This window comes from Aotus nancymaae, unplaced genomic scaffold (assembly GCF_030222135.1).
Source record: "Aotus nancymaae isolate 86718 unplaced genomic scaffold, 86718_ANA_hifiasm-v0.15.2.pri h1tg000012l, whole genome shotgun sequence".
Taxonomy (NCBI): domain Eukaryota; kingdom Metazoa; phylum Chordata; class Mammalia; order Primates; family Aotidae; genus Aotus; species Aotus nancymaae.
Genome location: NW_026988423.1, coordinates 13,454,482 through 13,472,881, shown reverse-complemented (window position 1 = coordinate 13,472,881; position 18,400 = coordinate 13,454,482). Strand labels below are relative to the sequence as shown.

The 18,400-nt window shown below is 38.5% G+C and overlaps 1 protein-coding gene across 1 annotated transcript in view; it reads right to left on the bottom strand.

Moving 5' to 3' along the window:
* DDX10 (DEAD-box helicase 10) overlaps window positions 1-18,400 on the bottom strand; it is a 269,719-nt gene that overhangs the window by 244,363 nt on the left and 6,956 nt on the right. The window contains exons 2-7 of the mRNA XM_021671095.2: window positions 16,279-16,339; window positions 14,377-14,507; window positions 12,748-12,906; window positions 11,541-11,661; window positions 10,415-10,604; window positions 2,640-2,766 (exon numbers count right to left, since the gene is read on the bottom strand). Of these exons, the coding sequence (XP_021526770.2) occupies window positions 2,640-2,766; window positions 10,415-10,604; window positions 11,541-11,661; window positions 12,748-12,906; window positions 14,377-14,507; window positions 16,279-16,339 (789 nt within the window). The remainder of the gene's footprint in view (window positions 1-2,639; window positions 2,767-10,414; window positions 10,605-11,540; window positions 11,662-12,747; window positions 12,907-14,376; window positions 14,508-16,278; window positions 16,340-18,400) is intronic.

The window sequence follows — 18,400 nt, the reverse complement described above, 5'->3', positions numbered from 1 at the left end:
TAACTCTTATGAATGTATCCCACAGATTCTAAACAGCACAGCAATGTGATACCCAATTCCAACCACGTAAAAAATGTGAAGAAACTCTTCTTTAATCATAAGAAATTTAATTTCCTTCCCTACTTTAATTCACATTTCTATTTCCTAATGTCACAAAATTGCACTTTAAGTTGAAGCTTGAAAGGCTTTTATCAATCATGTTATTATAACTCATTTTCTACAAAAGAAAAAACTTAATTTCCTGTGGCCATAGGCCAAATGAACTTTCCTCTCAGGCTCAGCAATTATTACAATAATTAGTGGTACAGAACGGATCAAACCTAGAAATATGTTGGCATTCGACTTAAAAAACTGTTAGACATAAATAAAAACACTGTAAATATATCTCAACGTGTGGGACTATATGAAGCTAATTGTTTTGGTTCTCTTTATGTATCCATAAATGGATACTATGGATTGCTAGACTGAAAAAAGTTCAGCATTTTCTCTAACATGGGTGTTAAGAATCTGTTTACAGAAACAAAACAAACTCAAAGGGAGTTTAATTCTGAGCGCCTATAAAACAGGCCAAAACTCGTAACAGATTATTCCAAATAATTTTTGGTGATCTATTAGCTCAATGAAAGAGAGAGACCCCATAAAAGTCTCTCTTCAATTTTGCTGAAAGTAAAGAATGGGAAACCAAGTGAATTGCAAAATGACTTGTTACCCAATCACTAGTTATTCACTTTCTCAAATGCAATTTGCTACCACCAGAGAGGTTCTGATTCTGGGGCAATATATCAGGCAAGATTAGAGATAGCGGGACTTAGGCCTTTCTTTTGTAAAGATATAAAAACAGCTTCTACAAGAAAACATCAAATGGCAGATGCTGCTGGTACAGCGGGCGGGTCCACAGGACCAGGAATGGGAAACCACAGAGGCTTCAGCAGAGGCGGCAGCAGCAGCCCCGCAACCAAGGCCACTAAGGCAAGGCCAAGGAGTGGACGCCAGTCACAGAGCTGGGCTGTCTGGTCAAGGACATGAAGACCAAGTCCCTGGAGGAGAGCTCTCTCTTCTCCGGCCCATCAGGGAATCTGAGGTCACTGACATCTTCCTGGGGGCATCTCTCAAGAATGAGGTTTCTAAAATTACATGATGCAAAAGCAGCCCACACTGGCCAATGCACCAGGTTCAAGGCGTGTTGCCATTGGGGACTACAGAAGCCACATTGATCTGGGTATCAGGTGCTCCAAGGAGATAGCCACTGCCATTTGAGGGACCACCATTTTGGCCAAGCTCTCTATTGTCCTTGTGTGTTCCCCTCCTTGCTGGGGGAACAAGATCAGCAAGCCCACCAGCTCTTGCAAGGTGACAGGCCTCTGTGGCTCTGTGCTGATGAGCCTTGTCCTCGCCTCAGGAGACACCGGCATCATCGTGGACCCATGCCCAAGAAGCTGCTGCTGATGGTAGGTATTGACAATTGCTATATCTCAACCAGAGGCTGCACTGTCACCCTGGGCCACCTTTGATGCCATCTCCAAGACCTATAGTTACCTGACCCTGCCCCCGATCTCCAGAAAGAGACCATATTCACCAAGTCTCTCTGGAATTCACTGGCCATCTCGTTAAGACCCATACCAGAGGCCGGGCACAGTGACTAACCCTGTAATTCCAGCACTTTGGGAGGCCAAGGCAGGCAGATCACTTGAGGTCAGGAGTTCAAGACCAGCCTGGCCAACATGTTGAAACCTCATCTCTATTGAAAACACAAAAATTAACTGGGCATGGTGGCAGAGGCCTATAATCCCAGTTACTCCGGAGGCTGAGGCAGGAGAATTGCTTGAACCTGGGAGGCATAGGTTGCAGGGAGCCAAGATCATGCCACTGCACTCTAGCCTGGGAGACAGAGTGAGACTCTGTCTCAAGAAGAAAACAAAAAAGACCCACACCAGAGTTTCTATGCAGCAGATCCAGACTCCAGCTGTGGCTACAACACAGGGTTTCTATACAAGAAAGGTAAAGTGAAATAAGCCTGTTTTTAAAAGAAAAAAAGGTGGGGGGCTACCATGAAAGGGGCAACGGGGCTAGTGTTCAAGAAGAGTTTATTAACTAAGATATAAACAAAACATTTCAGAAGGTCAGAGAAAGGAGCAACTGATTTTTTAAAAAGGGAGTGCCAAAAAGGGACTTTCAGGTATAACATTTGAGCTTAGCCTCAAAAAAACCTAAGTATTTCCCCAGATTTAGGTGAAGGGATGCAGGGAAGGCATTCCAGACAGATCAGCATAAACAAAGATACAAGGCATGGAAAGAAATGGCATACTCATTCCCATATTCTTGGAGGGCAAGGGAGGTATCAGATTGTAAAGACCTCTGCTTAGCTTGGCTAACAATTACTCATTCTACCAATACTTACTGATGGCTACTACATTTTCAATAGTTAGCACTTAACATAAAACCTAAGAAAAGACACAGTTTCCGCCCTTGTGGAGTATAAAGTCTCAACCACCGATTCCTTTACAACAAGGACACTAAAGATCCCTCACCACACCTAGCACTGTACTTCTTGTACAAGATAATAATTCGTCTAATTGGAATTTGCCATTTCAAAAGGGACATTCAACATAAGTTCAGAAAGAAAAATAAACAGCCAATACCTCTTTGCAACTGGAAAAAAATACAATGCTCTTCTTCTTCAGATGGCTTCTCAAAAAGGAATACAGCACACTTATTTTTTGCTGCAGCTCACAAACTATGTGGTTCTGTTCCAAAGTGGCAGGGGTGCTTGTGGAATTAAGGAGAAGAAAAACATTAAAATATGTCATGTTGGTAACTGAAATCCAGACCAAAAAAGGAAACAAGTTTTAATAGTGGCACATCTTTCAAGCAAATTTCCTACACACATACACTAAAAAAAGAGTGTGTCTCTATTGTCCCTTAGGAAACGAATTCAACACATTACTTTAAAAAACATTCAAAACCTCTTGCAAATCAGTGTCAAAAAAAAGCACGACATGAACAGTGATCACCTCTAAAAATGCAGGGTCAAGGACTAACTAAGAAGAGGCATAAGAGAACTTGCTGGGCTGATTAGTATTCTACATCTTATTAGAGCTTTAGATTACAGACATATACACATTCATCAACGTCAACAGTATACTTAAAATTTGCTATTTCATTGTACATAAATTTTATGCCAAAAGAAAATCTGTACAAATATTAAACTTTCATAGTAATATGTGTGCCAAAGTATTTAGAGATAAGAATACAAGTATCTGCAATTTACCCTGAAATCTATCAAAAATAAAAGGGTTTAATATACAGCATTAGAAGGGATGGATAAATGCAATTAAATGGATACTACCATTAGGTAGCATCTAGGTGTTTGGCATAAGGTATTTATTGTAAAAGTCTTTCAATTTATTGTATATTTGAAATTTCATTATAAAATGTTGGAAAAAATATACAAGCATTTACTCTTTGAACTAGTAAACCTACTTTTAGAATTCTATTCCAACACTACTCTGGTTTTAAACACACACACACACACACACACACACACACAAAAATGGCATTATTTATAAAGCAAAAAATGATGAAAATCAACCCAGATATCCATCAGTTGGGACTTGCAGTATGAACAATTACACATCCACATAAATCAATTACAATGCAACTATAAAAAAGGAATGAAGAATCTATTCATATATTGCTGTGGAGTATGTCTAGGATACACTGTTAAGGAAAGAGGCAAGTGGCAGAATAGTACATAGTTTGGTACCATTTATCAGGGGACTATACACTATATATGCACATACATGACCGCCCAGGTGTGTCTGTGTTTATACTAAAGAAAAAAGGAAGGGGGGTCAGACAAACCAAAAACTAGAAGTCAATTGGTTTTAGCTTTGACAAAGTTATGATCCATAAAAGAATTGATAAGCTGGCCTTCATTAAAATTAAATGTTTCTGATTTGTGAAACACACTACCAAAAGAATCAGAAGACAAGCCAAAAATGGGAGAAAAATACTTGCAAAAAACACCTGATAAAGGGCTGTTCTCCAAAATATACAAAGAACTCTTAAAATCCAACAATAAAAACAGAAACACCCAATTTTAAAAGGGGGAAGGGAGCCAAAGATCTTAACAGCCACCTCTCCAAAGAGGATATGCAGACGGAAAACAAGCATATGAAAAGATACTACACCAGCCTGGGTAACATGGTGAAACCCCATCTTCACAAAAAAATACAAAAGTTAGCTGGGCATGGTGGTGTGTGCCTACAGTCCCAGCTACCTAGGAGGCTGAAGCAGGAGGATCATTTGAGCCCAGGAGTTCAAGGCTGCAGTGAGCCATGATCATGCTCCACATCATATGTCAACAGGGAAAAGTTAATTAAAATAATGATATGTCACTACACACTTATTAGATGGCCAAAATCCACAACAGTGACAATACCAAATGCAGGCAAGGATGTGGAGCCACAGGAACTCTCCTTCTTTGCTGAAGGAAACATAAAATGACACTGCCATTTTGGAAGACAATATAGGAGTTTCTTAAAACCAAACATACTTTTAGCAGCACCTGGCGCAACAATCATGTTCCTTGGCATTTACCAAAAAGAGCTGAAAACATATGTCCACGCAAAGATCTGCAAATGGACGTTTATCGCAGCTTTATTCATAATTGCCAGAACTTGAAGGCAATCAAGATGTCCTTCAGTAAGGGAATGGATAAATTGTGGTACATCCAGACAATGGAATATTATTCAGTGCTAAAATGAAATGGGCTATCACTCCATGAAAAGACATGGAGGAACCTTAAATGCATAATATTAAGTGAAAGAAGCCAATACAAAAAGGCTACATACTGTATGGTTCCAACTATATGAATTCCAAAAAGACGATGCAGTGGAGACAATAAAACGGATCAGTGGCTGTCAGGGGAGATGAATGAATGAATAGGCAGAACACAAAGGATTTTCAGGGAAGTGAATATACTGTGAAATACTGTAACAGTAGATACGTGTTATTATAAATCTGTCCAAATCAATGGGATGTACCACACCGAGAGTGAGCCCTAATGTAAACTACAGACTTCGAATGATAAGGATGCATCAGTGTAGGTTCATCCATTGTAGCTAATGCACCACCATTCTAGCAAGAGTGCTGATAATGGCAGAGGCTGCATGGAGACTGCAGGTATATGGCAAATCTCTGTACCTTCCTCTCAATTTTGAGGTTAGCCTACTGCTCTAAAAAAACAGTCTTTAAAAAAGAAACAGGCCATATCTATAGGGAATTATGGGAAACAGAATGAAGTTTTACAAAAGAGCAAAATGAAACAAATAAGCCCAAATATATATCAAGTTGATGACTCAATGACAAATGAATCATTTCAAAAGAAATGCCTTTGAAGAAACTCGATTGTTACATCTTTACTGGGATATCTAAGGAAAAAAAAGAAATGCAAAGGAATCTTAAACTTTTATAAATAATCATACTGTCGGTAATAATAATGGCATGATGCTGAAACTACTTTAGATATACTGACTGACAGATGAAACAAAAGTCTTTAGAAATGAATGTTTGGCATAAGAGAAAAGAGATATATATTTTTTAAATGAGGCTTAATAAAAACCTTGTAATCCTAAATTTGATTTTTAATTATCAGCATGAACTCCTTTAAAAAGGCCTGTCCACTGTGAAGCTTAACACAATGACCACGCCCATTAGCACTGAGACTATGATCTTTATATACCAGATCTTGCTATAAGGATTTTATAAGAACTGGAAATATTTAAGATAAATTTAGACCACCAGAAAGCAAGGAGTTCACCAAAGATTACTAAAATGTATCTAAAGAATCCAGATAATAACTTGAAGCATCTACTAGCCAAGTTTGGGATGACACAAGATGAATATTAAATACAAAAATTTCTATTGATTCAAGGACATAAAAAGATGTTTAAATCTATGGGTTAAATATCATTAATTCATCATTAATTATCATTAAATCTGAGTTCATTTTAAGTACATACAACCCCTGTCCCCCACCAAAAAAGCAAACACTGCTAACCTTCAGAAAATACTAGGGAACCAACTCATTGGTATTAAAGCAGATACAGAGAGTAAAGCATACATTCTGGAAGCTGAGGCAGGAGGATCATTTGAGCCCAAGAGGTCAAGGCAACAGCGAGCTACACTTACCCAACTGCACTCCAGCCTGGGCGACAGAGCAAGACCCTGTCTCAAAAAAATAAATATTTCCTGTAAGAATTGTACCTAGAATCATCACACAGTTCACGTGACAGCTGTTTGATATAAAAGTATGTAAACTAATGAAGAAATAACAGAATTAAAATTTCACCATTTTGCAAATCCTAGTGAAATAATAGAGCTAGGCAATAATTTCCACCAGCTGCTAAAATTACAAGGTTAAGGAGCTGCTTGTATTAGACTAAACTTTGGCCTTGAATAGCCACTATAAAAGCAGGAATAAATGCAAAACAAAACAAAAAGACTGACAGCATTCGAGAGCCACCAAGGCAGGTAGGACTTGAGGTGCTAAAGGAGAAAATGGAAATGCCCTGAGCCAAGTCCTCTGTTAACCTCACGTTTTTCCCCAAAAGCATTCTCTGATTTCAAGACAGGAGAGAAACAAGGTAGCAGCCTTAAGCCTAAACATGTCAGTCTCAGGTCCCAGAGAGAAGGAAAACTGAATCTTAAATTTTTCAAACAATTTGCCCTTGAAGAGCACACCTACCCCTAAACTGAGCACACACAAGGCAAAATGAAGAAAAACAAGCAAAAAGCAACCAAATCGGAAGCTAAATAATTAAGCAGAGATTCTGGCAGGGTCACAAAGCCATGGGGTTCAGAGCTTGCCAAGACAGAGGGGCCCTGGTAGATACCTCAGTCTTTTGGCTGAGACCCTGAGAAGGGCTATGCCTCATCTGTAAAGCTTATACCCCAAGACTCAGGACAAACCAGAAATAGGATAGCCCCAAAGTCTAATTGCCAGGCTAGACCAGATCAAGACAACCTGACCTTAAGACATCTGCCTGCCAGAAAAAAAGAAAAAATTACCTTCAAAGAAACAAGACAACTGTCAGATGACTTAAACAGAAATAATGGTGCCTGGAGTACAACAGAAAGATGTCTTTGAAGAGTTCAAAGAAAAAAAAAACTGTCAAGATAGGCTACAAAAAAAAAATGAAGATGAAATAAAGAGGTTTACACAAAGGTCAAAACACTTTCACTAACAAGTATGCACTAAAAGGAAATTATCTGAGCAAAAGAAAAATCCTCAGGTAGAAGCATAACAATACAAGAAGAACTGGGTAAGTCTAAACAAACAGTGATAATAGTGACTTAGGGGCTTAAGATACATGTGGAATTAAAATTCTTAATAAGGAAGACACAAACGTAGGAAAAAGTAAAGGAACCTAAATATTAATTAGGTAAATTCAATGTCAAAAGCAATTATATTAGATTAAAAATACGCTACTCGCAAAGACAAATCTAAAAACACAGGGCATAAACAATGTAGTAAGTAAAAGGATGGGAAAGGATTCGTCTTCAAACGCTAACTGAAACAAAGTTGCTATAGGTAGACTAATATCAAACCAGACTTAAAGTTGGCCAGGAGCGGTGGCTCAAGCCTGTAATCCCAGTACCGTGGGAGGTCAAGGCAGATGGATCACCTGAGGTTAGTAGTTCGAAACCAGCCTGGCCAACAGGGTAAAACCTCATCTCTATTAAAAAGACAAAAATTAGGTGGGCATTGTGGCAGGCGCCTGTAATCCCAGCTGCTCAGGAGGCTGAGGCAGGAAAATTGCTTGAACCCAGGAGGCAGAGACTGCAGTGACCCGAGATCGTGCCACTGCACTCCACCCTAGGTAACAAAGTGAGACTCCCATCTCCAAAAGAAAAAAACTAGATTTAACGGCAAAAAAGTATTAGTAAAGATAAAAAGAAACATTTTCTAAAATAAAAAACACTGGGAGTAGAGAAGCGTTTTGCTACCCATGTAACAAATAAAGAAATAATTACTCTAAAGGGCTTCTCCAAGCCAGTAAGAAGGCAAAAAAACAAAGCCAAAAAAGAAAGACTGTCCACAGAAAACAAAAAAGAACCATTTCATAATGATTAATGTTTCAAACTGACAATGCAATACTAAATAACATAATAAACATAAGCTCATAATGTATCTCAAATTTGAAATGTTTCATAATCCACCATAGAATTCAACTTGTCACTGAAAAACAGCAAACTGCTACGGCCCAAAGGCATATTCTCTCAAAAATAAAATCATTAGAAATACCAGTTGTCTATATATAACATAATGAAAACACTAGTATACCGTTTCTAAGTCTGCTCTGACTTACAACTTCGGAAAGATCTAATTTTTCTTTAGTTGTTGGGTCCTTTGCAGTTTGAGAGTAGATACTAACACTTTAAAATATTCTTGATTATAATCTCTCAGGATGGATGAAGCACACTGATAAGCTGCTAAAGGGGAAAAGCTAACATTGACAGTAGACGAAATTCCTAACAGCTCTGCTTTTTTATGTTTCCCATAAATTTGGACTACTAGAACACTGCAGCCATTATCATATAACCTGAGGTTTTATAAATTACATCAGTACATGTCTGCCTTCCAGAATTTTTCCTGAAAATTTTGTCCACCACATTTTTACAAAGTGATGGGACTGGCTTTCAAAAATCATGTGTGAAATGGTATCAAAGTCTTTGTAGTTTTTTTCTAAAACTTTATGATTTACTGAAAATAACCAACTGTTATCTACAGAAATTGGGTATAGGAGGAAATAATAGGCACAAATTAACCTGCACACATTATGAAAGGTCTTAGAGACATCTAATGATTGAAAAATTTGTCCAATGAATATTAAAAATAGGCAGGAGGGAAACAGCGAAAAAGAAAAGTCAAAAATCCTAGACAGATAGTCTTTAAATTTTCAAGTTAATTGTCACAAAAAATTTAACAGCTATCTCAACACTTTAAGAGCTCAACGTCTACTCGACAGTAAGCCAAGGAAAAAAATTGTACCTCAAATATCCCTTACTATTCCATTCCCAAGTTCTTGAAAGTCAAAGATACTAGTACTCAGATTCCCCAAGATCACCTTGAAGCAAAGAATCTGGCCTCTCTCCTCTCAGGCTTTTTAAATCCTAGACATCTATTACACAAGGTCAAGATGGGCCTAAATACTCATATTTTCTCTATTTAAGGAATTTTCAGATAACACAATTCATTTTTCAAATCTATTTCTTTTTACAACATTTCAGAGCAGGAAGAAATAAGTATGTTAAGTATAAATAATAGTGGAGTTGAATTTACATTGTTATCTTCAACAAAGAATCCAATTTATATTCACTAGAAAACATTTCCCCTGAAAGCCTGCAGTGACACATACCAAATATATATGCTTTCAATTGTCATATAAAAATACAACTTAAAACATATTCCAGCTGGGCACAGTGGCTTATGCCCAACACTTTGGGAGGCCAAAGTGGGAAGACTGTTTGAACTCAGGAATTTGAAACCAGCCTCGGCAATGTAGTGAGACTTCCAACTTTATGAAAAATTTTAAAATTAGCCAGGCATGGTGGTATGCCCCTGTTGTCCCAGCTACTCAGGAAGCTGAAACAGGAGGATCGTTTGAGCCAAGGAGGTCAAGGCTGCAGTGAGCCCAACTGCCCTCCAGCCTGGGTGACAGAGCAAGATCACGTCTCTAAATCAATCAATCAATCAATCAATCAATCTCCAACCACTTGCATATCACAAACACACATACTTTTACTGTAATACACATACTTTATGCTCTAGTTTTTAGTAAGACCAAGACAGATAACAGTTGCTAGAATAATTTTAGACAGAAAGGTATTTTGCTAAATATTAATGCGTTTGATAAAATGTGTTCCATAACACATTAGTACTGTATAATCCTGCTACAAAGGATAATTCTGTACCCAAATAATTTTGGTAAATGTAGGAAGCTACATCCACCTCTCACTGCTTTGAACAATCACAATGTCCAGGGAAATAGTAAAGATTCTGAGAAATAGAAGCAAAGTTTCACTTTGACTCACCATTTGCTATCTGATCCCTTCTCCCTTTGTTTATGGAGAGGCAGTGTTGGTAAATGGTAAAACACCTGTTAACATCTTATGGAAAAACATTTGTTCCCCACTCAGACCACATTTTGGGAAATGCTACATTCAAGTACTCTGACATTTAAAGATATATCCAGAATTTGAGTAATTTTAACTGGTATATTTACTACGCTTTGCATAAAGAACAACACATCTTATGTCTTAATTCCTGGAAAACATATATTTAAAATATTAAATCCCTAAACTAAAAAAGAAAACAACATTTATCTTGATTGAATCAAAGAGTACCTACCTATATTTTGCTTTTTCATGAACCCAGACATACTCAGGGTTTTTCAAACTCAAACGTGCAAGGTCCTTTACAGATTTAGTTTGTGTTGCTGAGAAAAGTAAAGTCTGACGTTTCTTGGGGAGATTTTCAATAATAGCATTCATGGTATCAGCAAAGCCCATATCCAAGATTCTATCTGCTTCATCAAGAACTAAAAAAGGAAAATGCAAGTTGAACTATAATACCTAAAACATACATTAGGCTAAATGCAATGTGGTATCCTGGCTTGGATCCTAAAACAGAAAAAGACCATTAGCGGAAAAACTGGTAAAACCTAAATAAAGTCTGGAATATATATGATCTAGCAATGTTAACCTTAGTTTTGATAAAGGTACCATGTCACGTAAGACATTAGGAGAAACCAGGTGAAGGATATGCAGGAACTCTCCACTGCAACTTTCCTATAACTCAAAAACACTCAAAGTCGATCTAAAAATACACATTAGGTAGTATTACCAAGCAAAAAGAAAAAGTTCATTAAAAAAATACCAATTTGACTTTTCATGTTATTAGAAGCAGGTGTTAAAAATTGTGGCACGGGGGCCAGGCATGGTGGCTCATGCCTATAATCCCAGCACTCTGGGAGGCCAGGGTGGGCGGATCACCTGAGGTTAGGAGTTCGAGACCAGTCTGACCAACGTGGAGAAATCCTATCTCTACTAATAATACAAAAATTAGCTGGACATCGTGGCGCATGCTTGTAATCCCAGCTACTTGGGAGGCTGAGGCAGGAGAATCACTTCAACTTAGGAGGTGGAGGTTGCAGTGAGCCAAGATCATGCCACTGCACTCCAGCCTGGGCAACAAGAGTGAAACTACATCTCAATCAACAAAAAAGTAATCTTGGCATGGTCTAATACTAATGTGCCTAATTTCATATGTAAAAGTACATATATTCTTCTGATTTTTTTAAGTCTACTTTTACTTTCTGGGTTTAGACCCCAAATGCCAAAAAGTTTCAGTAATTTTTAAGTTTGTTTTGAATCGTAACATTTATCCAACAAAAAATTTCCATCAGTAAAATTTACAAGGCTTCTCTCCTAAGTCTGAGATTTTTTTTTTTTTATTAGAAACTTACTTGACTCACCTAACATTTGGAGATCAGTAGCATGAAAAGATACCGTTTCATCCATGTGTTGAAGAAGCCGACCTGGTGTGCACACAAGTATATTTATGTTGTTGATCCTCTCAGCTTCGTGTTTCAGATCCTGAAAACAGTTATTTTGATTACACAGACACATCACTCTCAGCAGCCTGTGTACCAAAACTATAAAAGCCATCTGCATGTGGCATTTCATCACAGCAGTTTAGATACTCTGGGAAATAAACACAACTCTTCCCTTGTGTTTCTGCAGCATATCCACATTTCTGGGCTAAATAAAACTCTTTAAGGGAAGACATAAGAAGCTCAGAGTTCTTCTAAATTCTTATTCATAGACTTTGAAGCCAAGAAAAAAAATAATCAAATGAATACTCCAAGTCAGGATTTCCTGTTTGGATCAAAACTGATATAAACTGGAATTACTCTCATTTTTTAATTCAGGACCTAGGGACATTGAACAGACTCTGACACCACTCAAGGACTGTACTTTGTGAACTGAAAAAAAAGAGCCAAGTTCTCTACATTTAGAGGTTCTCTCCTTGATACAAGAACCACTTCTCACAGGCCTGGAGGCTAGGAGAAAAAACAGAATATTGTTAATTATTAAAGTTGGGCGACAGGTACATGAGGGTTTGTGATGCTATTTTTTCTTCTTTTGTGCATGTTTGCATAGAAATTCAATTATTTATCCTCATGGTCTAGAGATTCTAGTAGATTCAGGCATTCCAGATGTGCTGTAAGGTTGAACAAAAGTGAGCAGCACGTCTTATCTTGACCCTACTATAAACATTCCTCCAAACACTCTACCTTCCTTTCTTCTGCTGCTGATGTACCAATGCTCTGAATTATTCAGCCTCTTAGATAGACACCTTATTAAAAGGTACTAGTTCATATACAGAAATATCTTTCCCAATGGATATCAACAAATAGCTTTACAGGATAAGAGTAAGTATGTCTTAGAGAAACTAATCAATTCAGATTTCCTGACCAAAAAAATGGACTTTCTGGGCCTGCAAAATTGGCAACCAGATCATAGATGACAGTGACCACACCAAGGTGCTACTTTTCCATGAGGCCCTGGTCTAGGAGGTCAGTCTGTTTAGATAAAGTCTCTGCCGCCTCCCTGTCAACCACCACGGTACTCCAGTATAGGTTACAGAAAGAAAGGAAGGACACAGACAAAAGGACAAACCTTTCCACCAATGATGAGACCAGCTGAAAAGTCATGATTCTTTCCTACTTTTCGGAGAACCTCAAAAGTCTGATAGGCCAGTTCTCTCGTAGGTGATATTATGAGAACCCCCAGCCCATCTGTTGAGGTCCACTGTAGACGATATAAGGCTTCCAGTACCTTAAAAAGACAGCAAATTCATGTTCAGTAAGTCATCAGAAGTCAGCTTTTTGACCTGTATCTCAACCTTGCCCCTCCAAATCAAAGGGACCTTCCAAGCAATAGGCATACCACTCACATTTTATCCAGTCCAAAGCAAGAGATTTTGTTTATCTTCCATCAGAACCATCCACCCCCAACTCAGAGGGAAGGGAAAAGAAATTCCATGGTAATTCAGCTGCTGCCAGAGCCATGCCATCAGGAAACTGGCTATCAGTGAAAGGTATGTGCAACCCACAGACCATAACACATTTAAGAATCATATTTATCATTTTCTGAATAACCACACTAAAATAGACTTTTGACTGGGCACAGTGGCTCACACCTGTAATCCCAACACTTTGGGAGGCTGAGGCAGGTCCATCACTTGAGGTCATGAGTTCAAGACCAGCCTGGCCATGATGAAACCCCGTATCTACTAAAAATACAAAAATTAGCTGGGTGTGGTAGCCCGCATCTGTAATCCCAGCTACTTAGGAGGCTGAGGCAGAAGAATCACTTGAACCTGGGAGGCAGAGGTTGCAGTGAGCCAAGACTGCACCACTGCACTCCAGCCTAGGCGGGCAACACAGTGTGACTTCATCTCAAAAAATATATAAATAAACTTTCACCCATGTAGCTGCTGTAGTCATATAGTGACTGAATTCTGTAGCTATAGAGAGACATTTTTTTTTTAAAGGGGGAAAAACACACTAGGATTTAAGAGAAAAGTGGTTCTGCAATATTTGGAATAATCATTAAAATAATATTTTCCACTTTATAAGAATGAAAAATTAGGAGACCAACATAATAGAGATGGAAGTGAATGCCTAAGAAGCTCTATTGTTTTACTGCCATAAAAGACCAATAGCAATGTCCCAGAAAATTCTCAACACAGGCCCAAAGCTCCTTAAACTGAGCATATTTCAGCTTTAGCCTAACCAACGTGGCAAGTATAAATGCCACTGGCAGGCGCACAAGGGTGAGAGCAGAAAGTGTCTCCCACCAGTCCTACTGCAGAGCAGAACCATTCTAACCTGCCATGCTGGAGCACCCCACTTCCATGAAGAATGTAATGAATGCCACTGGCAAGCGCACAAGGGTGAGAGCAGAAATGGTGTCTCCCACCAGTCCTACTGCACAGCAGAACCATTCTAACCTGCCATGCTGGAGCACCCCACTCCCATCAAGAACGTAATGACTTGTCAAGGCACAATAGTTCATTCACTAAGTTACTGAGCCCCTGCCACATACAAGGCACTGTGATAGGACCTGGGGAATATGGTGAACAAGACACATGTGGCTCCTGTTTGATGAAGCCTGCATTCTAGCCAATAGATCATGAAATCTAACATGAAAACCTCTCTTCATATAATTTGCATCTGGGCACAGAATGTTATAAAATTGTTTAATAGAGAGTCTGACCCAATGATAATGTGATAATGTACTTACTGGAACAAGGAAAGCCAAAGTCTTGCCAGATCCAGTTTTAGCCGCTCCAAGTACATCTTTACCTTGTAAAGCCAATCCAATGGTCTGCTTCTGGATCTCAGTTACCAAACGATACTGAGCTTCTTGCAAACCTGGCAACATGGAGGGAAGAATAATACTTTAGAAAATCCCCATAGGATAGTGTTATAGGCTGAGTTGTGTCCCCTAAAATTCCTATGTTGAAGCCCTAATGCCTCGTACCTCGGAACAGGACTGTATTTGGAGAGAGAGTCTTTAAAGACGTGATTAGAGCCCCATAGGGTTTGGGGCCCTAAGTTAGAGCCCCATAGGGTTTGGCTCTCATCCAATACAACTGGTGTCTTTATGAGAAGAAATCTGAACAAGGAGATACTAAGAGTCCACATGCACAGAGGGAAAACCATGTGAAGAGGAGGCTAGTTACTCTATGATCCAGCTATTCCACTCCTGCGTATAATCCAAAGGATATGTTAATAAAACCAGTACTTTGAAAAGTATTTGTGCTCCCATGTTCATTGCAGCGTTATTCACAGAAGCCAACATATGAAATTAACCTAAGTATCCATGAATAAGTATATACAGAAATGTGGTATATAAGTAAACACACACAGTGGAATATGACTCAACCTTTAAAAAGGAAATCCTGTTATTTGCAACAACATGGATAAACCTGGAGGACATTATGTTAAGTGAAATAAACCAGGCACAGCAATAAAGATACCATATGATCTCACTTACATGTAGAATCTAAAAGAGCCAAATTCATAGGAGTAGAGGGTAGAATGGTAGTTACCAGAGCTAGGGGAAGTAAGGAGAGTGGGAAAATGTGCATCAAAGGATACAAAATTTCAGTTAGGAGGAAGAAGTTCAAGAGATCTATTGTAGGCTGGGCATGGTGGCTCACGCCTGTAACCCCAGCACTTTGGAAGGCAAAGGCAGGCAGACAGCTTATGCTCGGGAGTACAAGACCAGCTTGGACAACATGGCAAAACCCTATCTCTATAAAAAATTTTTAAAAATTAGCCAGGCATGGTGGTGCGCACCTGTGGTCCCAACTGCTCAGGAGGCTGAGGTGGGGGGATCACTTGTGCCCAGAAGGTCAAGGCTGCAGTAAGCCAAGATCACACAACTGCACTGCACCCTGGGTGACAGAGCAAGACCGTGTATTCAAAAAAAAAAAGAAAAAAAAAAGAGAGATCTAGTGTATATCATGGTGGCTATAGTTAATTATAATACACTGGAAAAAAAAATTAGTAAGTAGATTTTAAGTGTTCTAGCCACAAAAAGGATGAGGTAATATTAGAACATGTATAAGTAGCCTGATTTAGCCATTCCACAGCATATATATATTTCAAAGCATCATGTCATACACTGTAAATATATACAATTTTTATTTATACAAGAATAAAAAGGTAGCAAGAGGGCAGCCATCTGCAAGCCAAGGAGAGAGGCCTGAACAGATCCTTCCCATATTTTGCCTTAAAAGGAAAGCAATGCTGCCGGCACCTTGATCCCAGAATTCCACCTTCCCGAACTGTGAGAAAACAAGTCTCTGTTGTTTAAGCCACCCAGTCTGACATTTTGTTATGTCAGCCCCGGCAAACAGATACAAAGGGTGTCATATCTTGGTTTGTTCCCTTGCTTATTTTAACTAACACAATTAGATTTCATTTTATTTAGAGGCTGCTGGAATCTTGTTTTTCTTTTAATCAGTCCTTTCTGGATGAATGAAAATAACAAACTGTTGAAACTTGAATATTGCTTGTTTTCATACCAAAGTTGCCAAAATAAGGTTTTTTTTTAGGCTAAACTCTCTAAATCTTCTCCCATTTATCAAAAATATCAAGAAATATATAACACATCCCAAGATCACCATATACCTACCTTTCAATGTTTTTTTGGACAAGGGAAAATCTGAAAATCTTGTAATTTCATTTACATTTATCTGGAAAAAAAGAAAAAGGAATCTGGATAATTCATTTGCTTCACAACACAATTGTTTTTTCTCTATATTATACTGCCTAGCTCATCCCTGGTAATGCAAGGTTGAACTCAATCATCACTTCTAATTAAAAGCCATCATTCCTTCTGAAAGGAAATATGCCCTCAAGAGGCAGTTCTTGAATCAAATATACATTTGTAACCATTTCAATTGGTAAGGAAAAAAGTCACCCAATACACACACACACCAAACATATTACTATCTTCAACATCCCTGACCTCCAAAGTGTTGAACACATTAAAGCATCACCAACCACATCAATTTTAGGAAGAAAATTTACTTCCAATCATCCTTTAAGGGATATAAATTTAAGAAATAAGGACAAAATTCCAATTCATAAGATCACAATGAAAATAGTTCTAAACACACAATTTGGAAAAAAGTGTGAAATCAGTTGGAGAAATATTTCTGGTTAGCACAATCCATTCAGTTTTAACTATAAATTAGTGGCCTATGAAATCCAATCTGGTTTCATTTTGGGGTATACTGAAGGAAGGGTATTATTTCAAAATAATCAGGGGAAATGTCTGTCATGCTCTGAAGCCACAGTAAGTAACATTTTGCTCTCTAACTTTACATTATTCAAACATTCATTACTGGTGTTCTTTATTAGCACAAACCCAATTTTCTGAATTTCATTTCAGCTGCTCAGGAGAATTATTTTGTTACAGATGCAGAATGCAGGAATTACTGCTCAGATCTGGAAATATGCTCCCAAATTATTCATTATTTGCAAAAAGAAAAAGCTGCATTTGTATGGTTCATTTATTTAAATTACACTCTAGGCAGTGAAGGCATGACAGCTGTATTTCATTTTACAATCTACACATCTTTCCTAGGATTCTTTTTTTTTTTTTAATCTTTGTGTTTTTCTTTTTTTTTCCCCCTAGCATTCTTCACAAAGCCCAGGCAGGGTTTACTCTCTGCCCTCAAATGCTGAAAATACAAATACTACAACATTGTCTTAATCCCTACAAATCATTTATCACCAGAAAGGAGCAGAATCAGTGTACTAGCATTAAAAAAATGGTTTATTCAAATAACATCCTGTCCCAGCAAGGAAGCTCAATTACAAGATAATCCTCCAAACAAGGCATTAAAATTAGGTATGGTCCACCCTTGCACTCCAGGTTTTATCAGCTAAAAATCTGTTTTCACAGGGAATGGAATGCCTACAGAAGGAGGCAGGCTGCCAACACACCCTTCAAGCCCTCCACCCCAGCAAGAGACACAGCGCAGGCAAAATGAGCTCCTCAAACAAAACAGTGCACGGTACCTCCATCTTCCTAAAGTCAGCCACCCTCCTGGAGGGAAAGTTTAGAAGAATGAAACTGCTCCAACACTCTTCCATCAAGGATTACAACAGAAAACTATATATTGTATTCCTTTAAAGAAGACGAAGAAAGAAAAGGAAATTTTGATTCTGCTGATGTTCTAAAACAAGGGCCAGCAAACTACAGCCTACAGGCCAAATTCAATTTGCTGCCTGTTTTAGTAAAGTTTTACTGGAGCACAGCTACAATAATTCATGTATTTATTGTCTATGTAGTAGTTCGAGAGACTGTATGGACCATAAAGCCTAATACAGACTATGCAGCCCTTTACAGAAAAAGAGTTTGCTGACCCTGCTCTAGATACTCTCAGTTATATTCCAGGGATTACAGAGCAGCCACAGCAGGAGATAGCTATTGTTCCTACAAACAAAATAACTCACCCGGGGGCAAATCCCAACACTTTGGGAGGCCAACATAGGCAGATCACCTGAGGTCAGGAGTTCAAGACCAGCCTGGCCAACATAGTGAAACCCTGTGAAACCCTGTCTCTACTAAAAATACAAAAATAAGCCCGGCTCAGTGGCACACACCTGTAATCCCAGCTACTTGGGAGACAGAGACAGGAGAATTGCTTGAACCTGGGAGGCAGAGGTTTCAGTGAGCAAGATAGTGCCAATGCACCCCAGCCTGGGCAACCAAGCAAGACTCCATCTCAAAATAATAATAATAA